The sequence below is a fragment of the Ranitomeya imitator genome, chromosome 4, assembly GCF_032444005.1.
Source record: "Ranitomeya imitator isolate aRanImi1 chromosome 4, aRanImi1.pri, whole genome shotgun sequence".
Taxonomy (NCBI): Eukaryota; Metazoa; Chordata; class Amphibia; order Anura; family Dendrobatidae; genus Ranitomeya; species Ranitomeya imitator.
The window spans coordinates 203,180,589-203,205,151 of NC_091285.1; the positions used below are offsets into that span (position 1 = coordinate 203,180,589).

A 24,563-nucleotide genomic window follows, 5' to 3' on the forward strand; every position below is an offset into this window, starting at 1 on the left:
CTGATTTCTTTTACAGGCCAGGTGTACACAGGACAACATGATGTAGTTTGATGCGCTACCATAGATGCAATATGGGGTCTTAAACTTGTCCCCATGAAAATGAAATGCAATTTGAGAGCACCATGTTATAGACCTGGATGGGCTGATCAGATTGATTTATAGTTTTGTGAGAAAACATTCAGTATACTCTGTGTTTTCATAATTTAATTATCTGCTCTTTCTGGGATTTTTGATCCAGTGGGCAGTCCTATCAGTGACTGACAGTTGTCTCTGTGTGCATACTAACAGTGGATATGAAAAGTATTCAGACCCCTTTACATTTTTCACTATTTCATTGCAGTCATTTGGTAAATTCAAAAAAGTTCATTTTTTTCTCATTAATGTACACTCTGCACCCCATCTTCACTGGAAAAAACAGAAACGTAGTAATTTTTGCAAATTTATTAAAAAATAAAACTGAAATATCACATGGTCATAAGTATTCAGACCCTTTGCTCAGTATTGAGTAGAAGCACCCTTTTGAGCTAGTGCAGCCATGAGTAATGATGCAACAAGTTTTTCACACCTGGATTTGGGGATCCTCTGCCATTCTTCCTTGCAGATCCTCTCCAGTTCCTTCAGGTTGGATGGTGAACGTTGGTGGACAGCCATTTTCAGGTCTCTCCAGAGATGCTCAATTGGGTTTACAGTGGGTACGGAAAGTTTTCAGACCCCTTTAAATTTTTCACTCTTTGTTTCATTGCAGCCATTTGGTAAATTCAAAAAAGTTAATTTTTTTCTCATTAATGTGTAAGGGGTGCAGGGGGCCAGTTTCATGTCCTGCACTCCTTGCATACGTCCCTGGTATATTTCATATGTCATGTAATGTTTATATATTTTGTATTGCATTGTACTTATGTTCATTTGTTGTAAAGATATAGGGATAGTGTAGGACTTAGACCAGTAGGGGGAGCACAGTAGAATAGAATAGAATATGGATTAGTTAGACCAATAAGATTTTGTCTGGTTAAGAGAAGCTAGGAAAATTAGTAGTTGGGAAGCTTCCTGTTGTTAGTTAGAGTGTGTGAGCTGGGAGCAGGGACAGGACGGTTGTGTCCAGGGGAAAGTTCAAGCAAAAGAGCCCAGCAGTCCAGGGCCTAAAAGCTGACAGTCACACAGTAGCGGAGGAATATTAGGGCAGCATAAAGATGCTAGCAGCTAACTTTGTGGGAAAAACCCTTAATGTCCGAGGCCTATAACCTAGTTAGGAATGGAGGAGCCATTCTTCGACTTCACCTTTGGAGAGGGAAGCGGGCATGGAACTCCTGAAGCGGGTTAGTCTGACCTGTCAGGAAGCTGCGGCACCAGCGTATCCGGTGGATATTCCTGGAGGAGTGAGGGACAGTACAAGGAATGGAATGGTGATATTCTGAGAAGAATTTTGTGCTGTTTTGGTGATTTTACTGAACAAGCTGAGTAAAATTGTTATGTTGAAGATGACCCTGGACTGACTGTCATTGTGTGGTGTTGAAAGAAAGGGAACCTCGGCAGTGTGGAATGGACTCTGACTTACAAGTGAGTGGACTACAATGTGTTAATGTGACGGAGGGCCAGGGTGTGCCAGTGCAGCCACCCTCAGCCATGACTACCCCCTTGGCTTCTGTTTCTTTTAGCATAGTATGGCAGGATCTCGATACCTCGCATTCAGAAGGTACCCTTTCTATGGCAAAGATGGCAGATAATGGGGAAGAGACTGAGGACAACTCTAGCTTAGCCCCTCGTGGGCGTCTTAACCTGAAAATGGCGTGAAACTCCGTATGGCAGAGACAGTGGCCTGGGTCTGAGATGCATTCCTGTTATGACCTGGTGGTCAGGACAATAATGGACCTGGTGGTTAAGAGCACATGGAATTACCTGATAGTTACTGATAATTAAGGACGAGCTCTGGGACGTGGGAACTCTGCTAACCGCAATCCCTAATCCTATCAAACACACTAGAAATAGCCGTGGATTGCGCCTAACGCTCCCTATGCAACTCGGCACAGCCTAAGGAACTAGCTAGCCCTGAAGATAGGAAAATAAAGCCTACCTTGCCTCAGAGAAATTCCCCAAAGGAAAAGGCAGCCCCCCACAGATAATGACTGTGAGTAAGATGAAAATACTAACACAGACATGAAATAGATTTAGCAAAGTGAGGCCCGACTAACTGAACAGACCGAGGATAGGAAAGGTTACTTTGCGGTCAGCACAAAAACCTACAAAGAGACCACGCAGAGAGCGCAAAAAAGACCCTCCGCACCGACTCACGGTGCGGAGGCGCTCCCTCTGCGTCCCAGAGCTTCCAGCAAGCAAGACAACAAAAAATAGCAAGCTGGACAGAAAAATAGCAAACCAAAGAAATACAAGCTGGAACTTAGCTTCTGCAGGGAAGACAGGTCACAAGAACGATCCAGGAGTGAACTAGACCAATACTGGAACATTGACAGGTGGCCAGGAGCAAAGATCTAAGTGGAGTTAAATAGAGCAGCCAGCTAACGAATTAACCTCGTCACCTGAGGAAGGAAACTCAGAAACACCCACCAGAGGAAGTCCATGGACAGAACCAGCTGAAGTACCATTCATGACCACAGGAAGGAGCCCGACAACAGAATTCACAACACATTCCCCAGTGAGCGGTGCCTGCCCATGGTGGGCACAATGAAAGAAAAGGAAGCCTCGCCCCTTACAGCAGATTCCCCAGGGACAGACGGAGTCCGATGCTGAATGGGTGGGGCAGCTGAAAGCGGCTCGACCTTGGAATGGGTAAGGCCCAGAAGAAAACCTCGTGTGCAGCTGTGCGGTGCCATTGTGAGGCACAGCACTGGCATTGATGGGCCACTCTTGTGCCCGTTGTTGTGGTGGTGTCAGCCACATAGAGTTGAAGTGGCGGCAGGTGAAGGAAAGGACCTAGTCCGGAAGGCTGTGGAATGTCGGGGATGAATTGCTCAACAGGTTCCCACTATATGCTGGAGAGCAGTACTGGTGGCTGCCGGACCCGGGACATCATCACGTACCTGAGGAGGTCAGCAATCCGGAACAAGCTGACCCGGAAGAGGCAGAAATGGAGGAGCGGGAGCCTGAACTAGAGTGTACGATAGCTGTGTCGGTGGAGTCTGACAGTCACGGAGCGATCGCGACCGGGATGCCGGAACAGCGGGATCGGGACAACAAGTAGGCGGTGAGTAGAACTCGGTCTCACACCCTGGAGCACAGGCTCATCTTCATAGACATTCTGTCCCCTGGGTCCATCAAACCGATACCAGGAAGAAGATCGGGTCACCTTCTTCAAAGAGGATGGACCCCGGGGGTATTTTTGCCGTGGCAGTCACCCTGTTACACCTGGAGGATGAACCAGAACGGCATGAGTGCCAGGAAAGGGTTCAGTCATCCTCACATTCCCTGACTGTTGCACAGGGACAGAGCCCAATGTGGGACAGAGCGGTATGGGACATGTGCCGCCGAGACAGTGACTGAGAAGTACTTAAAAAAAAGTTGTGCTTGTTGCACCTGCTGAAAAAATGGAGAATGAGACTGTTCCACTTCCCTGTGGGCAGAAGAGCCCTGTAGCACCAGAGCCTGGTGCAGAGTTGAGGAACATTGTTTTTCTTTTCCCCCTCTCCAAGTTCTGTTATGCCCATTGCGCCTCCCCTGCTGGATTACAGGATCCTGACCCTGAGGGGTTACATGCCCTTGGACTAAAAACGGACTATGCGTGGCACCCCGGCAGTGTGGAATGGACCCTGACTTATAAGTGAGTGGACTGTAATGTGTTAATGTGACGGAGGGCAAGGCCACCCTCAGCTACGACTACCCCCCAGCCTCCATTTCAAATGTACACTCTGCACCCCATCTTGACTGAAAAAAAAAACCAGAAATGTAGATTGCAGAGTATACATTAATGTGAAAAAATGAACTTTTTTGAATCTACTAAATGGCTGCAATGAAACAAAGAGTGAAAGCTGTCAGTCACTGACAGGAAATCCCTGAATGAGCAGAGGATTAAATGACTAAAACACAGAATTTACTGAATCTTTCTCACAGAGCAAATATTAAAAACATCAAACTGCTCAGCTCCTCCTGCTCTCTAACATGGTACCCGCAGATTTTCCTGCATTTTCATAGTAACAGGTTCACTTTAAAATACTATATTGAAGTGAAGTGAACTCCCATTCGCACTGTAGAAAATAACCCACATGGTGTTTAACCCCTTTACCCCCAAGGGTTGTTGCACATTAATGACTGGGCCAATTTTTACAATTCTGACCATTGTCCCTTTATTAGGTTATAACTATGGAACACTTCAACGAATCCCGATGATTCTGACACTGTTTTCTCATGACATATTGTACTTCATGATAGTGGTAAAATTTATTTGATATTACTTGGGTTCATTTGTGAAAAAAAGCAGAAATTTGGCAAAAATTTCGCAATTTTCCAACTTTGAATTTTCATGCCCTTAAATTACAGAGATATGTTACACAAAATACTTAGTAAGTAACATTCCCCACATGTCTACTTTACATCAGCCCAATTTTGGAACCAAATTTTTTTTTGTTAGGGAGTTATGAGGGTTCAGGGTGCTTCCCTATGCCGCCGGAACCCTGCGTTCATATTTGATCGCAGTGTTGCGGGGGTTAATGTGCCGGGAATGGTCCGTGACCACTCCTGGCACATAGTGCCTGATGTCAACTGTGATAATCAGCTGACACCCGGCCACGGTTCGCCGCGCTCCCCCTGTGAGCGTGGCTGATCGCATAAGACGTACTATCCCATCCGTTGTCATATGGGCCCAGACCACCTCGACGGGATAGTACGTCTATTGTCAGAAAGGGGTTAAAGAGGACCTGTCATGTACCATAAATATGTAATTTTTTACATTCTCCTGAATCTGGCATTATTTATTTTTCATTTCTCAGATATGGTCCTCTATTCCATATATGAAAATTTAGCCAACAGGTCATGTCCCTCCAGAAGACTCCCATAAATGGGTGCTGGCTGAGCACCATACCCACTTATCTAAAATAATTGATTTACATACAGGGAAGAGGGGACCATATCTCAGTAATTGTGTGCCTTATGAAGAAAGCAAAAACAAAGCCAGATTCTAGAGAACAATGGTATTTACACCAGATACAAAAATAGGCCAGGTCCTCTGTAAAGGTACCTTCACACTCAACGATATCTCTAGCGATCTGTGATGTTGCAGCGTCCTGGCTAGCGATATCGTTGAATTTGACAGGCAGCAGCGATCAGGATCCTGCTGTGCCATCGTTGGTTGGTGCAGAAAGTCCAGAACTTTATTTAGTCGCTGGACCTCCCGCAGACATCGCTGAATCGGCGTGTGTGACGCCGATTCAGCGATGTCTTCACTGGTAACCAGGGTAAACTGTTATGACCTGGTGGTTAGGAGTACTCAGAATGACCTGATAATTAAACCTCATACAGGACGAGCTCTGGGATGTGGGAGCTCTGCTGACCGCAAGCCCTAATCCTATCACACACACTAGAAATAGCCGTGGAGCGCTCCTGACCAGACCTAGGCGCCTCGTCACAGCCTAAGAACTATCTAGCCCTAGAGATAGAAAATAAAGCCTTCCTTGCCTCAGAGAAATTCCCCAAAGGAAAAGGAAGCCCCCCACATATATTGACTGTGAGTAAAGATGAAAGTTACAAACGCAGAAATGAAACAGGTTTCAGCAAAGGGAGGCCAGACTTACTAAATAGACAGAGGATAGGAAAGGTAACTTTGCGATCAGCAAAAAAACCTACAAAAGACCACGCAGAGTGTGCAAAAAAGAACTCCGCACCGACTCACGGTGCGGAGGGACCACTCTGCATCCCAGAGCTTCCAGCTAGCAAGACAAAATCATGAAAACCAGCTGGACAAGAAAACAGAGATCAAAATAAGACAATAAGGAACTTAGCTTCTGCAGGAGAAGGCAGGTCACCAGAGAGATCCAGGAGCGAACTGAACAAATGCAAAAACATAGACAGCTGGCATGGAGTAACGATCTGAGAGGAGTTAAATAGAGCAGCCAACCAAAGGATAAGCCACGTCACCTGTGTAAGGAACCTCAGAAGCAGCAGCTTCACTCATAGCCACCAGAGGGAGCCCATAGACAGAACTCTCCGAAGTACCATTCACGACCACAGGAGAGAGCTCGACAACAGAATTCACAACAGTACCCCCCCCTTGAGGAGGGGTCACCGAACCCTCACCAGAGCCCCCAGGCCGATCAGGATGAGCCAAATGAAAGGCACGAACCAGATCGGCAGCATGAACATCAGAGGCAAAAACCCAGGAATTATCTTCCTGACCATAACCCTTCCACTTGACCAGGTATTGGAGTTTCCGTCTCGAAACACGAGAATCCAAAATCTTCTCCACCACATACTCCAACTCCCCCTCGACCAACACCGGGACAGGAGGATCAACGGAGGGAACCATAGGCGCCACGTATCTCTGCAACAATGACCTATGGAACACATTATGGATGGCAAAAGAAGCTGGAAGGTCCAAACGAAATGACACAGGATTAAGAACTTCAGAAATCTTGTATGGCCCAATGAAATGAGGCTTAAACTTAGGAGAGGAAACTTTCATAGGAACGTGACGAGATGACAACCAAACCAAATCCCCAACACGAAGTCGGGGACCAACACAACGCCGGCGGTTAGCGAAACGTTGAGCCTTCTCCTGGGACAATGTCAAATTGTCCACCACATGAGTCCAAATCTGCTGCAACCTGTCCACCACCGCATCCACACCAGGACAGTCCGAAGGCTCAACCTGCCCTGAAGAGAAACGAGGATGGAAACCAGAATTACAGAAAAAAGGAGAAACTAAAGTAGCCGAGCTGGCCCGATTATTAAGAGCGAACTCAGCCAAAGGCAAGAAGGACACCCAATCATCCTGATCAGCAGAAACAAAGCATCTCAGATATGTCTCCAAAGTCTGATTAGTTTGTTCGGTTTGGCCATTAGTCTGAGGATGGAAAGCCGAAGAAAAAGACAAATCAATGCCCATCTTAGCGCAAAAGGACCGCCAAAACCTCGAAATGAACTGGGAACCTCTATCCGAGACGATGTTCTCTGGAATGCCATGCAAACGAACCACATGCTGGAAAAATAATGGCACCAAATCAGAGGAGGAAGGCAATTTAGACAAGGGTACCAAATGGACCATCTTAGAGAAGCGATCACAAACCACCCAAATGACCGACATCTTTTGAGAAACAGGGAGATCAGAAATAAAATCCATGGAAATATGCGTCCAGGGCCTCTTCGGGATCGGCAAGGGCAAAAGCAACCCACTGGCACGAGAACAGCAGGGTTTAGCACGAGCACAAGTCCCACAGGACTGCACAAAAGAACGCACATCCCGTGACAAAGAAGGCCACCAAAAGGATCTAGCCACCAAATCTCTGGTACCAAAGATTCCAAAATGACCAGCCAACACAGAACAATGAATCTCAGAGATAACTCTACTAGTCCATCTATCAGGGACAAACAGTTTCTCCGTAGGACAACGGTCAGGTCTATCAGCCTGAAACTTTTGCAGCACACGCCGCAAATCAGGGGAAATGGCAGACAAAATTACCCCTTCTTTAAGAATACCCGCCGGCTCCGGAACACCCGGAGAGTCAGGCACAAAACTCCTTGACAGGGCGTCAGCCTTCACATTCTTAGATCCCGGAAGGTATGAAACCACAAAATCAAAACGGGAGAAAAAGAGCGACCATCGAGCCTGTCTAGTATTCAACCGTTTGGCAGACTCGAGATACGTCAAATTCTTGTGATCCATCAAGACCACCACACGATGTTTAGCTCCTTCAAGCCAATGTCGCCACTCCTCGAATGCCCACTTCATGGCCAACAACTCGCGATTGCCCACATCATAATTGCGCTCAGCAGGCGAGAATTTTCTAGAAAAGAAGGCACAGGGTATCATCACCGAGCCATCAGAACTTCTTTGCGACAAAACAGCCCTTGCTCCAATTTCAGAAGCATCAACCTCAACCTGAAAAGGGAGCGAAACATCTGGCTGGCACAACACAGGGGCAGAAGCAAAACGACGCTTCAACTCCTGAAAAGCCTCTACAGCCGCAGAGGACCAATTGACCACATCAGCACCTTTCTTGGTCAAATCAGTCAACGGTTTAGCAATACTGGAAAAATTAGCGATGAAGCGACGATAAAAATTAGCAAAACCCAGGAACTTCTGTAAGCTCTTCACAGATGTCGGCTGAGTCCAATCGTAAATGGCCTGAACTTTAACAGAGTCCATCTCGATAGTAGAAGGGGAAAAAATGAAACCCAAAAATGAAACCTTCTGAACTCCAAAGAGACACTTTGACCCCTTCACAAACAAGGAATTCGCACGAAGGACCTGAAACACCATTCTGACCTGCTTCACATGAGACTCCCAATCATCCGAAAAGACCAAAATGTCATCCAAATATACAATCATGAATCTATCCAGGTACTCTCGGAAGATGTCATGCATAAAGGACTGAAACACAGATGGAGCATTAGAAAGCCCGAATGGCATAACCAGGTACTCAAAATGGCCCTCGGGCGTATTAAATGCCGTTTTCCATTCATCACCCTGTTTAATTCGCACAAGATTATACGCACCACGAAGATCTATCTTGGTGAACCAACTAGCCCCCTTAATTCGAGCAAATAAATCAGACAGCAGCGGCAAAGGATACTGAAATTTGACTGTGATCTTATTAAGAAGGCGGTAATCAATACAAGGTCTCAAAGAACCATCCTTCTTGGCCACAAAAAAGAACCCTGCTCCCAATGGTGACGACGACGGACGAATATGACCCTTCTCCAAGGATTCCTTTATATAACTCCGCATAGCGGCGTGCTCTGGCACAGATAAATTAAACAGACGTCCTTTAGGAAACTTACTACCAGGAATCAAATTAATAGCACAGTCGCAATCCCTATGAGCAGGTAGGGCACCAGATTTGGGCTCTTCAAAAACATCCCGGTAATCTGATAAAAACTCAGGGACTTCAGAAGGAGTTGTTGGCGAAATTGACAGCAATGGAACATCACCATGTACCCCCTGACAACCCCAGCTGGACACAGACATAGATTTCCAATCCAACACTGGATTATGGACCTGTAGCCATGGCAACCCCAAAACGACCACATCATGCAGATTATGCAACACCAAAAAGCGAATATCCTCCTGATGTGCAGGAGCCATGCACATGGTCAATTGAGTCCAGTACTGAGGCTTATTCTTGGCCAAAGGCGTAGCATCAATTCCTCTCAATGGAATAGGATGCTGCAAGGGCTCCAAGAAAAAACCACAGCGCCTGGCAAACTCCAAGTCCATCAAATTCAGGGCAGCACCTGAATCCACAAATGCCATTACAGAATAGGACGACAGAGATCAAATCAGAGTAACGGACCAAAGAAATTTAGACTGTACCGTACCAATGATGGCAGACCTAGCGAACCGCTTAGTGCGCTTAGGACAATCGGAGAAAGCATGAGTGGATTCACCACAGTAAAAACACAGCCCATTCCGACGTCTGTGTTCTTGCCGTTCAGCTCTGGTCAAAGTCCTATCACACTGCATAGGCTCAGGCCTATGCTCTGAGAATACCGCCATATGGTGCACAGCTTTGCGCTCACGCATGCGCCGATCGATCTGAATGGCCAAAGACATAGACTCATTCAGACCAGCAGGCGTGGGAAATCCCACCATGACATCCTTAAGGGCTTCAGAAAGACCCTTTCTGAAAATTGCCGCCAGGGCACACTCATTCCACTGAGTAAGCACAGACCACTTTCTAAACTTCTGACAGTACACCTCCGCTTCATCTTGACCCTGACACAAAGCCAGCAAGATTTTCTCTGCCTGATCCACTGAATTTGGCTCATCATAAAGCAATCCAAGCGCCAGAAAAAACGCATCAGCATCACGCAATGCAGGATCTCCTGGCGCAAGGGAAAATGCCCAGTCTTGAGGGTCACCACGTAACAAAGAAATAATGATTTTTACCTGTTGAACGGGGTCACCAGAGGAGCGGGGTTTCAAAGCTAGAAACAGTTTACAATTATTTTTGAAATTCAAGAACCTAGATCTATCCCCAGAAAATAAGTCAGGAATAGGAATTCTAGGCTCTAACATAGGATTCTGAACCACAAAATCTTGAATGTTTTGTACCCTTGCAGTGAGATGATCCACACAAGAGGACAAACCTTGAATGTCCATACCTACACCTGTGTCCTGTACCACCCAAAGGTCTAGGGGAAAAGAAAGACAAAACACAGTGCAAAGAAAAAAAAATGGTCTCAGAAGTTCTCTTATTCCTCTATTGAGATGCATTAATACTTTGGGCCAGCTGTACTGTTATGACCTGGTGGTTAGGAGCACTCAGAATGACCTGATAATTAAACCTCATACAGGACGAGCTCTGGGATGTGGGAGCTCTGCTGACTGCAAGCCCTAATCCTATCACACACACTAGAAATAGCCGTGGAGCGCTCCTGACCAGACCTAGGCGCCTCGTCACAGCCTAAGAACTATCTAGCCCTAGAGATAGAAAATAAAGCCTACCTTGCCTCAGAGAAATTCCCCAAAGGAAAAGGCAGCCCCCCACATATATTGACTGTGAGTAAAGATGAAAGTTACAAATGCAGAAATGAAACAGGTTTCAGCAAAGGGAGGCCAGACTTACTAAATAGACAGAGGATAGGAAAGGTAACTTTGCGATCAGCACAAAAACCTACAAAAGACCACGCAGAGTGTGCAAAAAAGACCTCCACACCGACTCACGGTGCGGAGGGACTACTCTGCATCCCAGAGCTTCCAGCTAGCAAGACAAAATCATGAAAACCAGCTGGACAAGAAAACAGAGAACAAAATAAGACAATAAGGAACTTAGCTTCTGCAGGAGAAGGCAGGTCACCAGAGAGATCCAGGAGCGAACTGAACGAATGCAAAAACATAGACAGCTGGCATAGAGTAACGATCTGAGAGGAGTTAAATAGAGCAGCCAACCAAAGGATAAGCCACGTCACCTGTGTAAGGAACCTCAGAAGCAGCAGCTTCACTCATAGCCACCAGAGGGAGCCCATAGACAGAACTCGCCGAAGTACCATTCACGACCACAGGAGGAAGCTTGACAACAGAATTCACAACAGTAAACATCGGGTTACTAAGCGCAGGGCCACGCTTAGTAACCCGATGTTTACCCTGGTTACCAGCGTAAACGTAAAAAAAACCATTACATACTTACCTTCTGCTGTCTGTCCTCCGGCGCTGTGCTTCTCTGCACTGTGAGCGCCGGCCACCCGGAAAGCAGAGCACAGCGGTGACGTCACCGCTGTGCTTTCCAGCTGGCGCTCACAGTCGGTGCAGAGAAGCACAGCGCCGGAGGACAGACAGCGGAAGGTAAGTATGTAGTGTTTGTTATTTTTTACGTTTACGCTGGTAACCAGGGTAAACATCGGGTTACTAAGCGCGGACCTGCGCTTAGTAACCCAATGTTTACCCTGATTACCAGGGGACCGGCATCGTTGGTCGCTGGAGAGCTGTCTGTGTGACAGCTCTCCAGCGACCACACAGCGACGCTGCAGCGATCAGGATCGTTGTCTGGATCACTGCAGCGTCGCTAAAGGTGACGGTACCTTAAAGTGTAACTGTACTTTCAAATAGCTATTCAGATTGTGGTATAAAGAACAAAGAGGTGCTCACTGTGAACGAATGTTGGTGCTCAGAAGAAAATCTTATAGAAAATATAAAAAACTTTGGCACTCAAAACAAGCATTTATTTGTTTATCATTATATATGAGGCAAAAAAACTGAATAGAAAAAAAAAGACTCAACCCTTACGGATACAATTCTCTGATGCCGCATGTGCCAAAGTTTTTTGTATTTTCTATTCAGATTATGGAGTTCTGTAGGTGTACAAGAGGAATGACACCATTTCTGGCCATTATGTGACTTATACCCTGCATTTTCACCACTTTTCCCTGTGCATGCTGTGAGGCAGTGACCGGTGTCATATGTGACTGTCGCTATGTGTCCTCCAGGATGCGCTCAGAAGCGTATTAGATCCGCTGGAGTGCCTTGTGTTCACAGCAGGTTGCCTGTGAGTCACAAGGCAGAATAAAAGTATGTTTGAACCTGGTCAAACTATTTGACCAAGGAATTGTTCAAGAAAACCATTTTGGGCTTTTATTTTTGGAACAGACTGCAGGAAGGTAGTGGGGCCAATCCGTTTCTTCCAGCCCGGAACTTACAAGTGGCCCATGGCCACAGAGTCTGGCTGAAGGAAAAAAAAACCCTGCAGGGAGAGTTTGGGGTGTGTCAGTTTTGGTCTTGCAAGCAGACAGAGCAGTTGATATGCAGAGCACTCCCTGTGTGAGGCAACACAGGGTCAAGAGGAGCCAAAGGGTCTGGCACCCCTGCGTACATTGCAGTGTCGACACTCAAGGCAGCCAGTCCCAGACTGTCTTTTGTTTACCTGGCTGCGATCCAGAGGATACAGCGTGCTGTGCACTGTGTGAGGTTTTTGGACATTAAACATGTTTTGTTTTGAACTTGCTTGGGTCACTGCCTCATCGCTGCACAGCGTGGACACTGCTGTACTACATATGTTTGGAGAAAGTGGAGCATTGCGAACTAAGGCATACCATAAAGCGTGCTACATGTCTGTGGTCAGGCCTGCAACACTGCACCTTAAGCCTGCAGACAAGATGGAGGAAAAATTAAGACAGTTGGCTGTGTCTCAAGCACAACAACAGGAGGCTCTGCCGTTGCAGCGGCAACAGCTGGAGCAGCAACGTTAGCAGGAGCTACATAATCAACTGAATTGTTGATGCAGCAGATCACGGCTATACGAAGGGCAGGTCTACTAGCGACAACATTCCAGTCAGAGGCTCGGTACAAGATTCGGTCAGTGCTGAGGCAGATGACGCCTGAAGACGACATGGAGGCTTTCCTCACCATCTTTGAATGCACTGCAGAGCGAGAGAGCCTGCCGGTGACTTAGTGGGCTGAAGTGGTGTCCAACTTTTTGACAGGAGAGGCACAGAAGGTCTACCTGGACCTCAGTCGGGATGATGCCCTGGACTATGGGAAGCTGAAAGGTGAGATCCTTGCCAGACTGGGGGTTAATACATATGTGTGGGCCCAACTGGGTCAGTGGGTGCTCTCAACCACTGGCCCGGTTGTCTTTAGCAAGACTGCATGGACCACGGCTCATACCACTGAACGCCCGCTCTATCTCCCAGTGGGCAACACACTACACAGACAACACAGGGTTAAGGTAAAACAGTGTGGCAATACTTTATTGAACCACAACACACAATAGCAAACAGAACAATCCCACCATGGCTGGGATTGTTTGGTTACATGGGCGCATATAAAAGATCACTGCGTCTCCATGTATTTCCAGTATGACATGATGTCAGAGCTCCCAGGGTCGCTACTTCATCTGTGGATGCACGCACAGAGAAGAGGTAACGACAAGCATAGGGAGATGACCAAGAACTGTCCATAGAGTCCATACAAGGTCCAAAGCCAGTTTACATGATGTCAGAGCTCCCAGGGTCGCTACTCCATCTGTGGATGCACGCACAGAGAAGGGGTAATGACAAGCATAGGGAGATGACCAAGAACTGTACATAGAGTCCATACAAGGTCCAAAGCCAGTTTACACAAGAGTCACCACCTGGCTTATCTGACCATCTCCATGAAACCAGGGGAACAGCGGGTCCCAAACCTGGCTTTCTCCAAACATATCCATGGTTCAGAGATGGTCACTGGATCAGATCTGTGTCCTTCCAACTGGAGCCGAAAACCCCTAGGTTGTTTCCTATAGAATCATAGATCATTGTCCCTCGTGATGGTGCCATGATGAATTGACTGCAGTCCTTTCTCTTGTCTGTTGGGTCGTTTGCAGAATGTCCAGCTGGTAGCTCTGTGTTACTTCCATCTCCCAGGATGTGATCTCTGAGTCTTTTTATACCCAAGGCATGTAAGCTATTTTTAGAATTATTCAGGGTCCTTCAGTCCAACATCAAGATAAGGTAAACAATGGTGATGGGATTAAGTAGCACTATTAGCATGTAAGCACACATCAATAAACAAAGCTAACACACCCTATGTACAGTCACTATTACAGACTTACACAGTATGTTAGATAGTATATCAGTTGGCAAGTCTGTTTTCTTGACCCACCAGACATAAACACTTAAATTCACAAGCCAATATACAGATAAAAAGCCAGTTCTTTTGGTTTGCAAAAAACATGGTTGTCTGGGAAATTAAGATACAATCTGGTTTCTTCACAACATAGTCACCAGATGGTTCCTGTGCCTATAAAACTTTAGTTTTTAAGTGGAACATCAGGCGGGGAAATCTCAGGGACATGCGGATGCCCTGTCACGGGCCCCCTATATGGTGACAAATGTTCAACCCCTCAAGTTTGAACAGAGGGGGGGGGTATGTGAGGCAGGCACCGGTGTCATATGTGAGGGCTGCTATGTGTCCCTCAGGATGCGCTCAGAAGTGTACTAAATCCGCTGGAGTACCTTTTGTTCACAGCAGGTTGCCTGTGAGTCACAAGGCAGAATAAAAGTATGTTTGAACCTGGTCAAGCTATTTGACCAAGGAATTGTTCAAGAAAACTGGCTTGGGCTTTTATTTTTGAAACAGACTGCAGGAAGATAGTGGGGCGGGTCAGTATCTTCCAGCCCGGATCCTACAAGTGGCCCATGACCACAGAGTCTGGCAGAAGGAAAAAATAACCCTGCAGGGAGAGTTTCGGGTGTGTCAATTTTGGTCTTGCAAGCAGACAGAGCAGTTGGTCTCCAAAGCACTCCCTGTGTGAGGCAACACAGGGTGAAGAGGAGCCAAAGGGTCTGGCACCCCTGCGTACACGGCAGTGTCGACGCTCACGGCAAATGATCCCGGACTGTCTTTTGTTCACCTGGCTGCGATCTGGAAGATACAGCGTACTGTGCACTGTGTGAGGTTTTTGGACATTAAACACGTTTTGTTTTTAACTTGCTTGGGTCACTGCCTCGACGCTGCACAGCGTGGACACCACTACAATGCTCTATTTGTAACTTGCAATTCACTGTCTGCTGAGGGAAGATGAATTGAATTTATTTCTCCCTTAGGCAGCACAGCACAAAGAGGGGAATGTCTGCACTCCACACACTTTTAAGCTCACAGACACAAGCTGCATCAACATGGTGGATATTACATAGCAGAGCTGAGCTGTGTTGATCTGTTACAGAGCTCTACACAATGTTTTTCTGTTTGTTCCCTTCCATACTGCTCATTCCTCCTCCCCCATTTTGATGAATTGGGGCCATAGTGTTGCACAATAGTAATGTCTAGCTTTGTTTGTCAGACAGAAGGTCACACATTAAGAACCATGAAACACATTAATCTTCCCCCTAGCTCTTATGGCAATAATATCATTATTAATTTCCAGCATTTCCAGAACCTAAAGTAACCATGATAAAATGCTTTGGAACAACTTCCTTCTCTAGCTACTGAAAAAGAGAAGGGAAACAATTTCATGCCTATGTTATTTATTGCGAATACCTGTATGCGCTTTCATCCGTCAGCCAATAAAGGGGTCACATTCATGTTCTTTTGTTTCTACAGCTTTGATCCACACCCACTTCGGAGGCACACATTTTGGACAATAATAATTGGTGGAACATTTTTGTGGACTGGAATCTACGGGGTTAATCAGTCTCAAGTCCAAAGATACATTGCTTGCAAGAGCAGATTTCATGCAAAACTGTAAGTTATTTTGTGGTCTTAATTCCCAGATTGTGCAAATTGAACTGACAATGATTCACAGTGTGCAACGGTTTAATTCATTTCTCATCAGAACAAGGACAAGTTGTTTGTCTCTGCCAAGTCATCTTTGTTATGTTAAAGGTTTACTTACGGTACTTAATAAGGTGGAGAGATTTTATGTCAAGATAATATGAGACTGTTTTTTTCCAGACATTCAAGATCATTTTTGAAGTCCCTCACATTATTCATGTTTTCATGTAGAAATTCAAGGTCTTCACATGATTATTAACCCCCTCTCTTATCTCCATTGTAGCAGTTGTCTTAAAACTAAAACTTTCTAATTTGATTCTTCTAGGTCCCTATACCTTAACCTGGTAGGATTATGGGCCATTCTTGCCTGTGCTGTGCTTTCAGGCCTCATTCTCTTTTCAGTATACAGAGATTGTGACCCATGGAGCGCAAATCGTATCTCAGCACCTGACCAGGTATAATTTATTACTTCCGCCATGATTTTTTTCAACTGGCTTCTTCACAGACAATAGTTAATCATCTCATCTTCCATGTCAAGAGATGTGAGAAAATGCCAAGCACAAAGAACAAAGGCATGAGTAATGGCTCCAGCACTTGAATAGTCCATTAACTTGTAGGCTATATTCCATTTATTTAGGATCAGATAGGAGTACAGAACAATAGCTAAACGTAAAATTATATCCGTAGATTCTAGGGCATATGTATTAGGGCTAATTTCACAAATTATGAAGCAAATTGTTTTCAGACATATGTCTTATACACCATTAATACAAAAAATATAGCTCACATATTATGCGTTTTGAATTTTTGATCAAATTCACAATGGGGGTCTCTAAGGTTTCATGATCTTGTTCACAACTGTAATACGACTCCCATAGAGAGTGCCTGGGGCTTCCACTGTGTCGTATGTCTCAACTTTTAGACATAATTTTATATTATATTTTGCATGGATGTTTCATCAGATATATAAGACTTGATGTGTCCCCTTAGGGTTCATTAAGTCACCCAACACCCGTAGGGTGGCACCATAGCATGCACAGGTGGTGTGGGTCCATACTAAGGAGCCACTGTGTACTGTCATACTGGCTTGTGCACATGGCTCTGCAGTGGACATGAACCCTTTATTGGCTAATGGAGGAATTCTTATCCCCTTCTACCCCCCCCCCCCCCACACACACACACACACGCACAATTCCTTTGATGAAAGGGTAGTAGGAAAATACCAGACCTCAGTGGTAAATATGAAATGGAATTGGTAGGTTGGTCAGTCCTGAATTGTATGTATGGCATATGGCTCGGGGTTACTTAAAGCAAATAAATCCTATTGGAAATATATAAATCTAATAAGTTTAACAATCTAGCAAAAGTTTGAAGTGAAATGAGTTGATAATAATTGAATAACGATATTTAAAAGGAACGTGTTTCCTGCCCAAAAATGCTATTTACCTAGCTCGTATGTAGAAAAAGTGCACAACTAAACATAGAGAGAAGTAAAAACATCAATCTTTATTAAAGCACTACTCCAGCAATTTTTTTTTAATGTTACCACTGTAGTGGTGCCACAAATCTAAGGCCTCTGTCCCTAGTATTATACTTACCAGCTGCTATCTTCTGCTTTATTGTGTCAAGGCTCCCAGGTGTAACTACTGCAGGGAGGCTATTCGCAGCAGTAAGGGAGCCTAGAGCAGAATGGAGGAGAACTCACCGGGTAGCAAGCAGGATCTGAACCATGTGACAAAGGGGGAGTGGCCAGGGACGGAGTCGGGCACCGGAGTGCAAAGGAGGCAAACTGCACCGGAGAGTAGTAAAACGTGCCGAGGTAAATAACCAGGGGACAAGCGAGGTACTGGAGGGTGAGACAGAAGGATAGTCAGGTAGAAGCCGAAGGTCAGAAACCCGAGTGGATAAAACAGACCAGATCAAGCACGGAGAGCAAACAAACAACACAGTATGCACACGCACACCAGGGGGTCAGGCACACAGACAAAACAAAAATATAACTGACAGAGAATCCTAGTTCAGCGTGGGTATAAATATCCCTCCCAGATCCAAAAGGAGGCCACAACAATTAACCCTGAGAGGGCAGGGCATTAACCCTGTCCAAACCATGACAGTACCCCCCCTAACGGGGGGCCACTGACTTCTCTGGATATCTGGCATGGAAGGCCCGCATCAGACGATCAGTGTGCACCGAACTGGCCCGTGACCGATCCTCAAGAGAATACCCTTTCCAATGTAACAGATACTGGAGCTTCCGGCGCACCTACCGGGAGTCAATGATGCGCCCTACCTCGTACTCCAGCTGTCCCTCTACCAATACTGGCAGAGTATCGGGTGAGGAATCTTCCCTAACTGTCCCCACTGGTTTTAACAGGGACCTGTGGAAGACATCAGATATTTTGAAGGAGGTGGGCAACTGTAGTCTGTAAGCCACCGGATTGACTACCTCCACAGTTTTGTATGGACCAATAAACTTGGGGCCCAGCTTCATAGAGGGTACCTTAAGCCTGATATTACGGGTGGATAACCACACCTTCTCTCCTACTACAAATGCTGGACCTGACCCCCTCCTCCTGTCTGCAAATCGTTTGTATCTTTTCTGAGCTTTAGAGATGTTAGTCTGAACCTCCCTCCAAAGAGGTCTCAAATGCTGTACCATCCATTCGGCTCAAGGACAACCTGAATCCATGCGGGAAAATTCCCCAAAATGTGGGTCAAACCCATAGTTGACCTGAAAGGGAGACTTTCCAGTGGACTGACTTACACGAGAATTGAACACAAATTCTGCCATGGGCAATACCTCACACCAGTCCTCCTGTCTGGAAGAGGCCAGGCATCTCAAAATTGTGCTCCAAGGATTGGTTCGTGCTTTCAGTCTGTCCATTAGACTTCGTGTGATAGGCAGAGGAGAAAGACAGCGTAATCCCCAGCTTCTTATAAAAAGCCCTCCAAAACCGGGCCACAAACTGCACACATCTGTCCGACATCACATTCACAAGCACTCCATGCAACCAAACAACACGCTGTATAAATAAGCGGGCCAAGGTTTCAGCAGATGGTAATGTGGGTAGAGGTACAAAGAGGGCTTGTTTGGAGAACCTATCCACCACCACCCATACCACTGAGTAGCCCCTGGTAGGAGGGAGATTTGTGATAAAGTCCAATTCCCCTGCCGGCTCGGTATGAGAACTCTTGGAACGGGCGCACACCCCACATGCAGTCACAAACTTTTTAACATCTGATACCCCAGAGGGCGACCAGAAACCTCTAGCTACAGCCCCCCGAGAAGCTGCAATTCCAGGATGGGCACTTAACACATAATCGTAAAACTCCTGCAGGACTCTGAGACGAAACTGTTCCGGTACAAACAATTTACCTGGAGGTTTACTACCAGGAGCCCGGGTTTGGGCCTCCAAAATCTCTCTCTGCAAATCATATGAGATTTCAGCCACCACTACAAGGGTTGAGCGAAACGGATCGGACAAATTCAAAAATCGCCGACTTTCGGCAAAGTCGGGTTTCATGAAACCCGACCCGATCCTAGTGTGGGATTAGCCATGAGGTCGGCGATCTTTGTGCCAAAGTCGCGTTTCGTATGACGCTTTCAGTGCCATTTTTCAGCCAATGAAGGAGGACGCAGAGTGTGGGCAGCGTGATGACATAGGTCTCGGTCCTCACCATCTTAGAGAAGGGTATGACAGTGATTGGCTTGCTTTCTGCGGTGTCACAGGGGCTATAAAGGGGCACGCATGCCGACTGCCATCTTACTTCTGCCGATCTTAGCATAGGGAGAGGTTGCTGCAGCTTCATCAGAAGAAGGGATATAGTTAGGGAGGGAAGATTAACCCCCAAACTGCTTGTGCTGTAGCAATTTCCACTGTCCAACACCACCATTTTTTTGCAGGGACAGTTGAGGCTATATTTTTGTGCATCAGCTCTGTAGCTTATTAGGCTACTCAGCAGAGGAGCCCACCTCAGTACCTAGCTATGCCACCTGTTTATTTATGAACTATTTTTTGACAGACATTTAGCCCACTTTATCATTTGGGCCTACCAACTGTGTCTGCCTCTCATTACAGTTGTCCTCCACTGAACAAAGCAATGCTGCCTGTTTAATCCTGTTACCAATTTTGAACTGCATTTAGCCTACTTTATCATTTGGTCCTACTAACTGTGTCTGCCACTCATTACAGTTGTCCTCCACTGAACAAAGCAATGCCGCCTGTTTAGTCCCGTTACCAATTTTGAACTCTATTTAGCCTACTTTACTATTTGGGCCTACTAACTGTGTCTGCCACTCATTACAGTTGTCTTCCACTAAACAAAGCAATGCCGCCTGTTTAGTCCTGTTACCAATTTTGAACTGCATTTAGCCTACTTTATTATTTGGGCCTACTGTATCTGCCAGTCATTACAGTTGTCCTCCACTGAACAAAGCAATGCCGCCTGTTTAGTCCTGTTACCAATTTTGAACTGCATTTAGCCTACTTTATTATTTGGGCCTATATCTGTGTTTCTTCCTCATCCTGCCATTGCCCAGCCACTGCTAGATGAGTCTGCTGGTACATTGACCCAGACCACTGCACTCTACACAGCCAGAATCTAACCCTGCTGAAAGTCAGGTTCCACTTCCTGCATACTATACCACCTTACACGGGGGCAAAGAGGAAGATGCAGATTAAAGTGCAGGTTCCTTCATTAGGTGGGGGGGCATACTCGTTGGCAATGTCACTGGCACAGGGCCCCTCATAGTATGCAAAAGTGTCTCTGGCAGTGGGAGGCGCCACATGCCATCAAACACACCGCCGCACTATGAGAGGCCCTGTGCCAGTGCCAACGAGTGGGCCCCCCTGCTTGCTCAGGATCACAGCACTTGCAAAGTTGAAATACTTACCTCTTCCTGCTCCACCGCCGTGACGTATTTCGCGTTTCCTGGGCCCACGAAAATCTTGAGCCAGCCCTACCCCCCACAACTTTAGCCAAATGACCCCCAGTTTTCAATGCCTAACTATTATTATAAAGTAAATTAAGATTGACAAGCTTAAGTAATAAGAATTGATGATTTGGGCATTAAAATGGGCACTGTAGGTGTGTTCCTGTCCTCCACTCACTGACGACTTTGATTCCCCATTGACTTGCATTGGGTTTCGTGTTTCAGTCGGCTCCCGACTTTTCGCAATAATCGGCCAATTTCACCTGACCTGACTTTTGACCAAGTCGGGTTTCGCGAAACCCGACTCGATCCGAAAAAATTAAAAGTCGCTCAACCCTAACCACTACTTCTGGCTGAAGAATGGAGTAGGTAAGCTCTGGAGGAGACACAGAATCAAAGCTTCGGGATAAAGCATCAGCCTTAATATTTTTAGATCCCAGGCGAAATGTGATGGTAAATTGAAATCGAGAAAAAAGTGCCCACTGAGCCTGTCTGGAGGTCAATCTCTTGGCAGAGTTGATATAGGCCAAATTTTTATGATCAGTGATAACTGTAATGGGGTGGACGGCCCCCTCCAGGAAATGCCTCCACTCTTCAAAAGCCAACTTAACTGCCAACAATTCACTACTGCCGACATCATAATTTCTCTCGGCAGGAGAGAATTTTTTTTTAGAAAAGAAGGTGCATGTCTTCAGATTAATGAGTGTGGAAGGACCCTGAGACAAAACTGCCCCCACCTCAGAAGTCCTGGACAACAACAGTCGCACTCAAAAAAGAAGTCTTGAAATTTCTTTGCCAAACGTGCCTCCTCCTCCTCATAGCAATCGCCGGGACGATCAGCTGAATAGACAGAGGCTGTAAGGCGGGGGACCTGGGTGACAGTCTGACACACGCAGTGCGCATGCCCAGGAATCCTAGCCCCGCACTGTGCATAATGTATAACACAGGGCGGGGCAGGGATTCCCGAGGTGGGTGGCCACACTGCCAGCACAGGCACAGTCTGCAAGCCTGGCTGGGACGTCAGACCGCCAGAGCTTACTGCGCCTGCCCCACAAAGTTTTACACAGCGCAGGCGCCAGTTTTAAAGAGAAAACAGCGTGGAGGGGGCGGCGCCGAAAGCCCCTGAAGATGTGAGTGACGGCAGAGTACCGTTCAAGCTGGGGATTGAGGACCCGCCTCCGTGGACAAAGATAGGTATTTTTGAAAAGTTTCAAAGCGCTTTATTTTAGTAATACATGAACACAAAAGTAAAAGAGCCACCTTGTTAGAATGCAGCATTACTGCTGCACAAGGTGGCTCTTTTAGTTTATAACGGCTGGAGGGGGGTGACAGTGGCCCTTTAAGTCGTGAGACTGCACCCAATCCGTAATAGCCTGGTCCTTTTTAGGATCCATGCAGAATCCCTCCCCTGACACAATTAAACCCAGAAAAGACAGTTCTTGCACAAAAAATGAAGATTTTTCCAGTTTAATATATAAATGATTCTCACTGAGTCTCCTAAGAACCATTCCCAGATGGTGCAAGTGGGTTTGACTGTCCACTGATCACACTAAAATGTCATCCAGGAAGATGATCACATAACGCCCAATTAGATCAGAGAAAAAAACATTAATGAAATTTTGAAAAACTACTGGAGCTTTAGTGAGACCAACGGGCATAACTAAGTTTTCAAACAGCCCCTCAGTCGTCAGGAAAACTGTTTTCCAATCATCCCCTTCCCGGACCCTTATAAGGTTATAAGCCCCTTGTAAATCGAGCTTAGAGAAACATTTGGTCCCCATGAGTTGGTTACATAAATCGGGGATTAGGGCAAGAGGGTATGTGTTTTTTACCATAATCTTGTTCAGTTCCCGAAAGTCGAGGCACGGCCGCAAACCACCATCTTTCTTTTCTATGAAAAAGAACCCGGCTGCCATGAGTCAAACAGAAGGCCGAATATGCCCCTTGCGGAGACTCTCTGCTAATGTATTCCTTCATAGCTTGATGCTTAGGCCCGGACAAATTAAACAGGCGAGCCTTGGACAACTTGGCTCCCGGGACTAAATCAATGGCACAATCGAAAGGTCTATGTGGTGGAAGCGCCTCAGCCTCACTTTTGGAAAACAAGTCTGCAAAGTTCTTCAGGTACTCCGGAATATCCTCCAGACCGACAGACGACACAGACAAAGACTTTACAGGGGTGACAAGAGGTACCAGGTTACAACATATACTGTTATCCTTACATCCCCACTGACTGAACTCCCCGTCACTTAATCAATGATAGGATTATGGCAATGAAGCCAAGGCACTCCCAGTACCAGTCCAGCAGTCATATTATCCAGAACAAAACAACTTAATGTTTCCACATGAGTAGAACCCACTTTCAGAGAAAAAACTTCAGACATGAAACAAATTCCATCCCGGGTGAGAGGAGACGAGTCAATAGCCACAATTTTAACAGGATCCTTAAGCCTGACTGTCCCTAACTTATTAAGAGTCACTACCCGGGCATCGATAAGGTCAATGGTAGAACCGCAGTCAGCAAAGGAGGTAGTCATGACAGGACCACCAGCAAGTTCCAATTCCACCTGAAGCAAAATTTTAGCAAGTGAGGAAAAATGTACCTGGTAGTCTGGGCAGCTTCCTCAATTGTTACCCAGACTTAGGCATTTCCCGATGGCTTTAGCAGAAGAAGGACAAGAGGCACAGTCCCTTTTCCAATGTCCAGAGGCTCCACAGTAATAGCATAGTTGGTTGTCTCTGCGGTGTCTTCTCTCTCTCTTTCCGTCATCGAGATTGCCCCAACCTCCATGGGCTCAGGGACGGATGCAGTGTCACACAGGTTGGAATATAATGAGGTCTCCTGCTGCATCACTCTTCTAGCACAGAGCCTCCAGTCCATATGGACTGCCTGCGTCATGGCATCCTCTAGGGTATCGGGGGGAGAGTCTAATGCCAGAGTGTCCTGTAAATGGTCAGACAGGCCCCTGCGGAACAACCCCCTCAGGGCAGCGTCATTCCAGGATACTTCAGCGGCCCAGCGTCTAAACTCTGAGCAGAACCATTTGGCTTAGTTCCTCCCCTGTGTCACACTCATCATCTTATCCTCTCCCAGATGCACTCTATCCGGCTCATCATAAATGTGCCCCAAAGCTTTAAAGAACAGGTTCACCGACTTACGTTCAGAAGCAGAGGGAAGGAGAGAGAAAGCCCATGCCTTTGGGGCCCCCCTTAACAAGGACATAAGAATCCCCACCCTCTGCCTTTCATCATCAGAAGCTCGGGGACGTAACTCAAAAAACAACTTGCATCTGTCTTTAAAAACCCTAAACAACTTTTTATCCCCGGAAAAATTGTCAAGTAACTTTACCGGTGGTTCGGGGTCCACTAGGGATACATCAGTGGGGCCCCCATCCCGAGTCCCCAACTGAACAGGACCTTGTAGAGTGCCCACCACATCTCTCTGCACCTGTTGGTGCGAGTGAACCAGGGCTGCTCCGTGGACAGCTTCTGCATAAGTTGGGAGAGCTCATTAAACTGCCCCATGAGAGCCCATACCGGATCCATAATAAACTCTCACCTAACCACTTGGAAGAGACTGTATGGCCAGTTATAATGTCAAGGCTCCTTAGTGTAGCTACTGCCGGGAGGCTACTCACCGCAGTAAGGGAGCCCAGAGCAGAACGGTGAGAACTCACTAGGTAACAAGCAGGACCTGAACCATGTGACAGAGGGGGAGTGGCCAGGGGCGGAGCCAGGCACCAAGGTACAAAGGAGGCGAACGACGCCAGAGAGTAGTAAAAC

At 46.5% G+C, this 24,563-nt stretch overlaps 1 protein-coding gene across 1 annotated transcript in view; it reads left to right on the top strand.

Moving 5' to 3' along the window:
* The window catches only part of LOC138675777 (sodium-coupled monocarboxylate transporter 1-like), a 126,760-nt gene that overhangs the window by 10,855 nt on the left and 91,342 nt on the right, over positions 1 to 24,563 (top strand). Inside the window, exons 6-7 of the mRNA XM_069764296.1 lie at positions 15,677 to 15,817; positions 16,173 to 16,302. Of these exons, the coding sequence (XP_069620397.1) occupies positions 15,677 to 15,817; positions 16,173 to 16,302 (271 nt within the window). The remainder of the gene's footprint in view (positions 1 to 15,676; positions 15,818 to 16,172; positions 16,303 to 24,563) is intronic.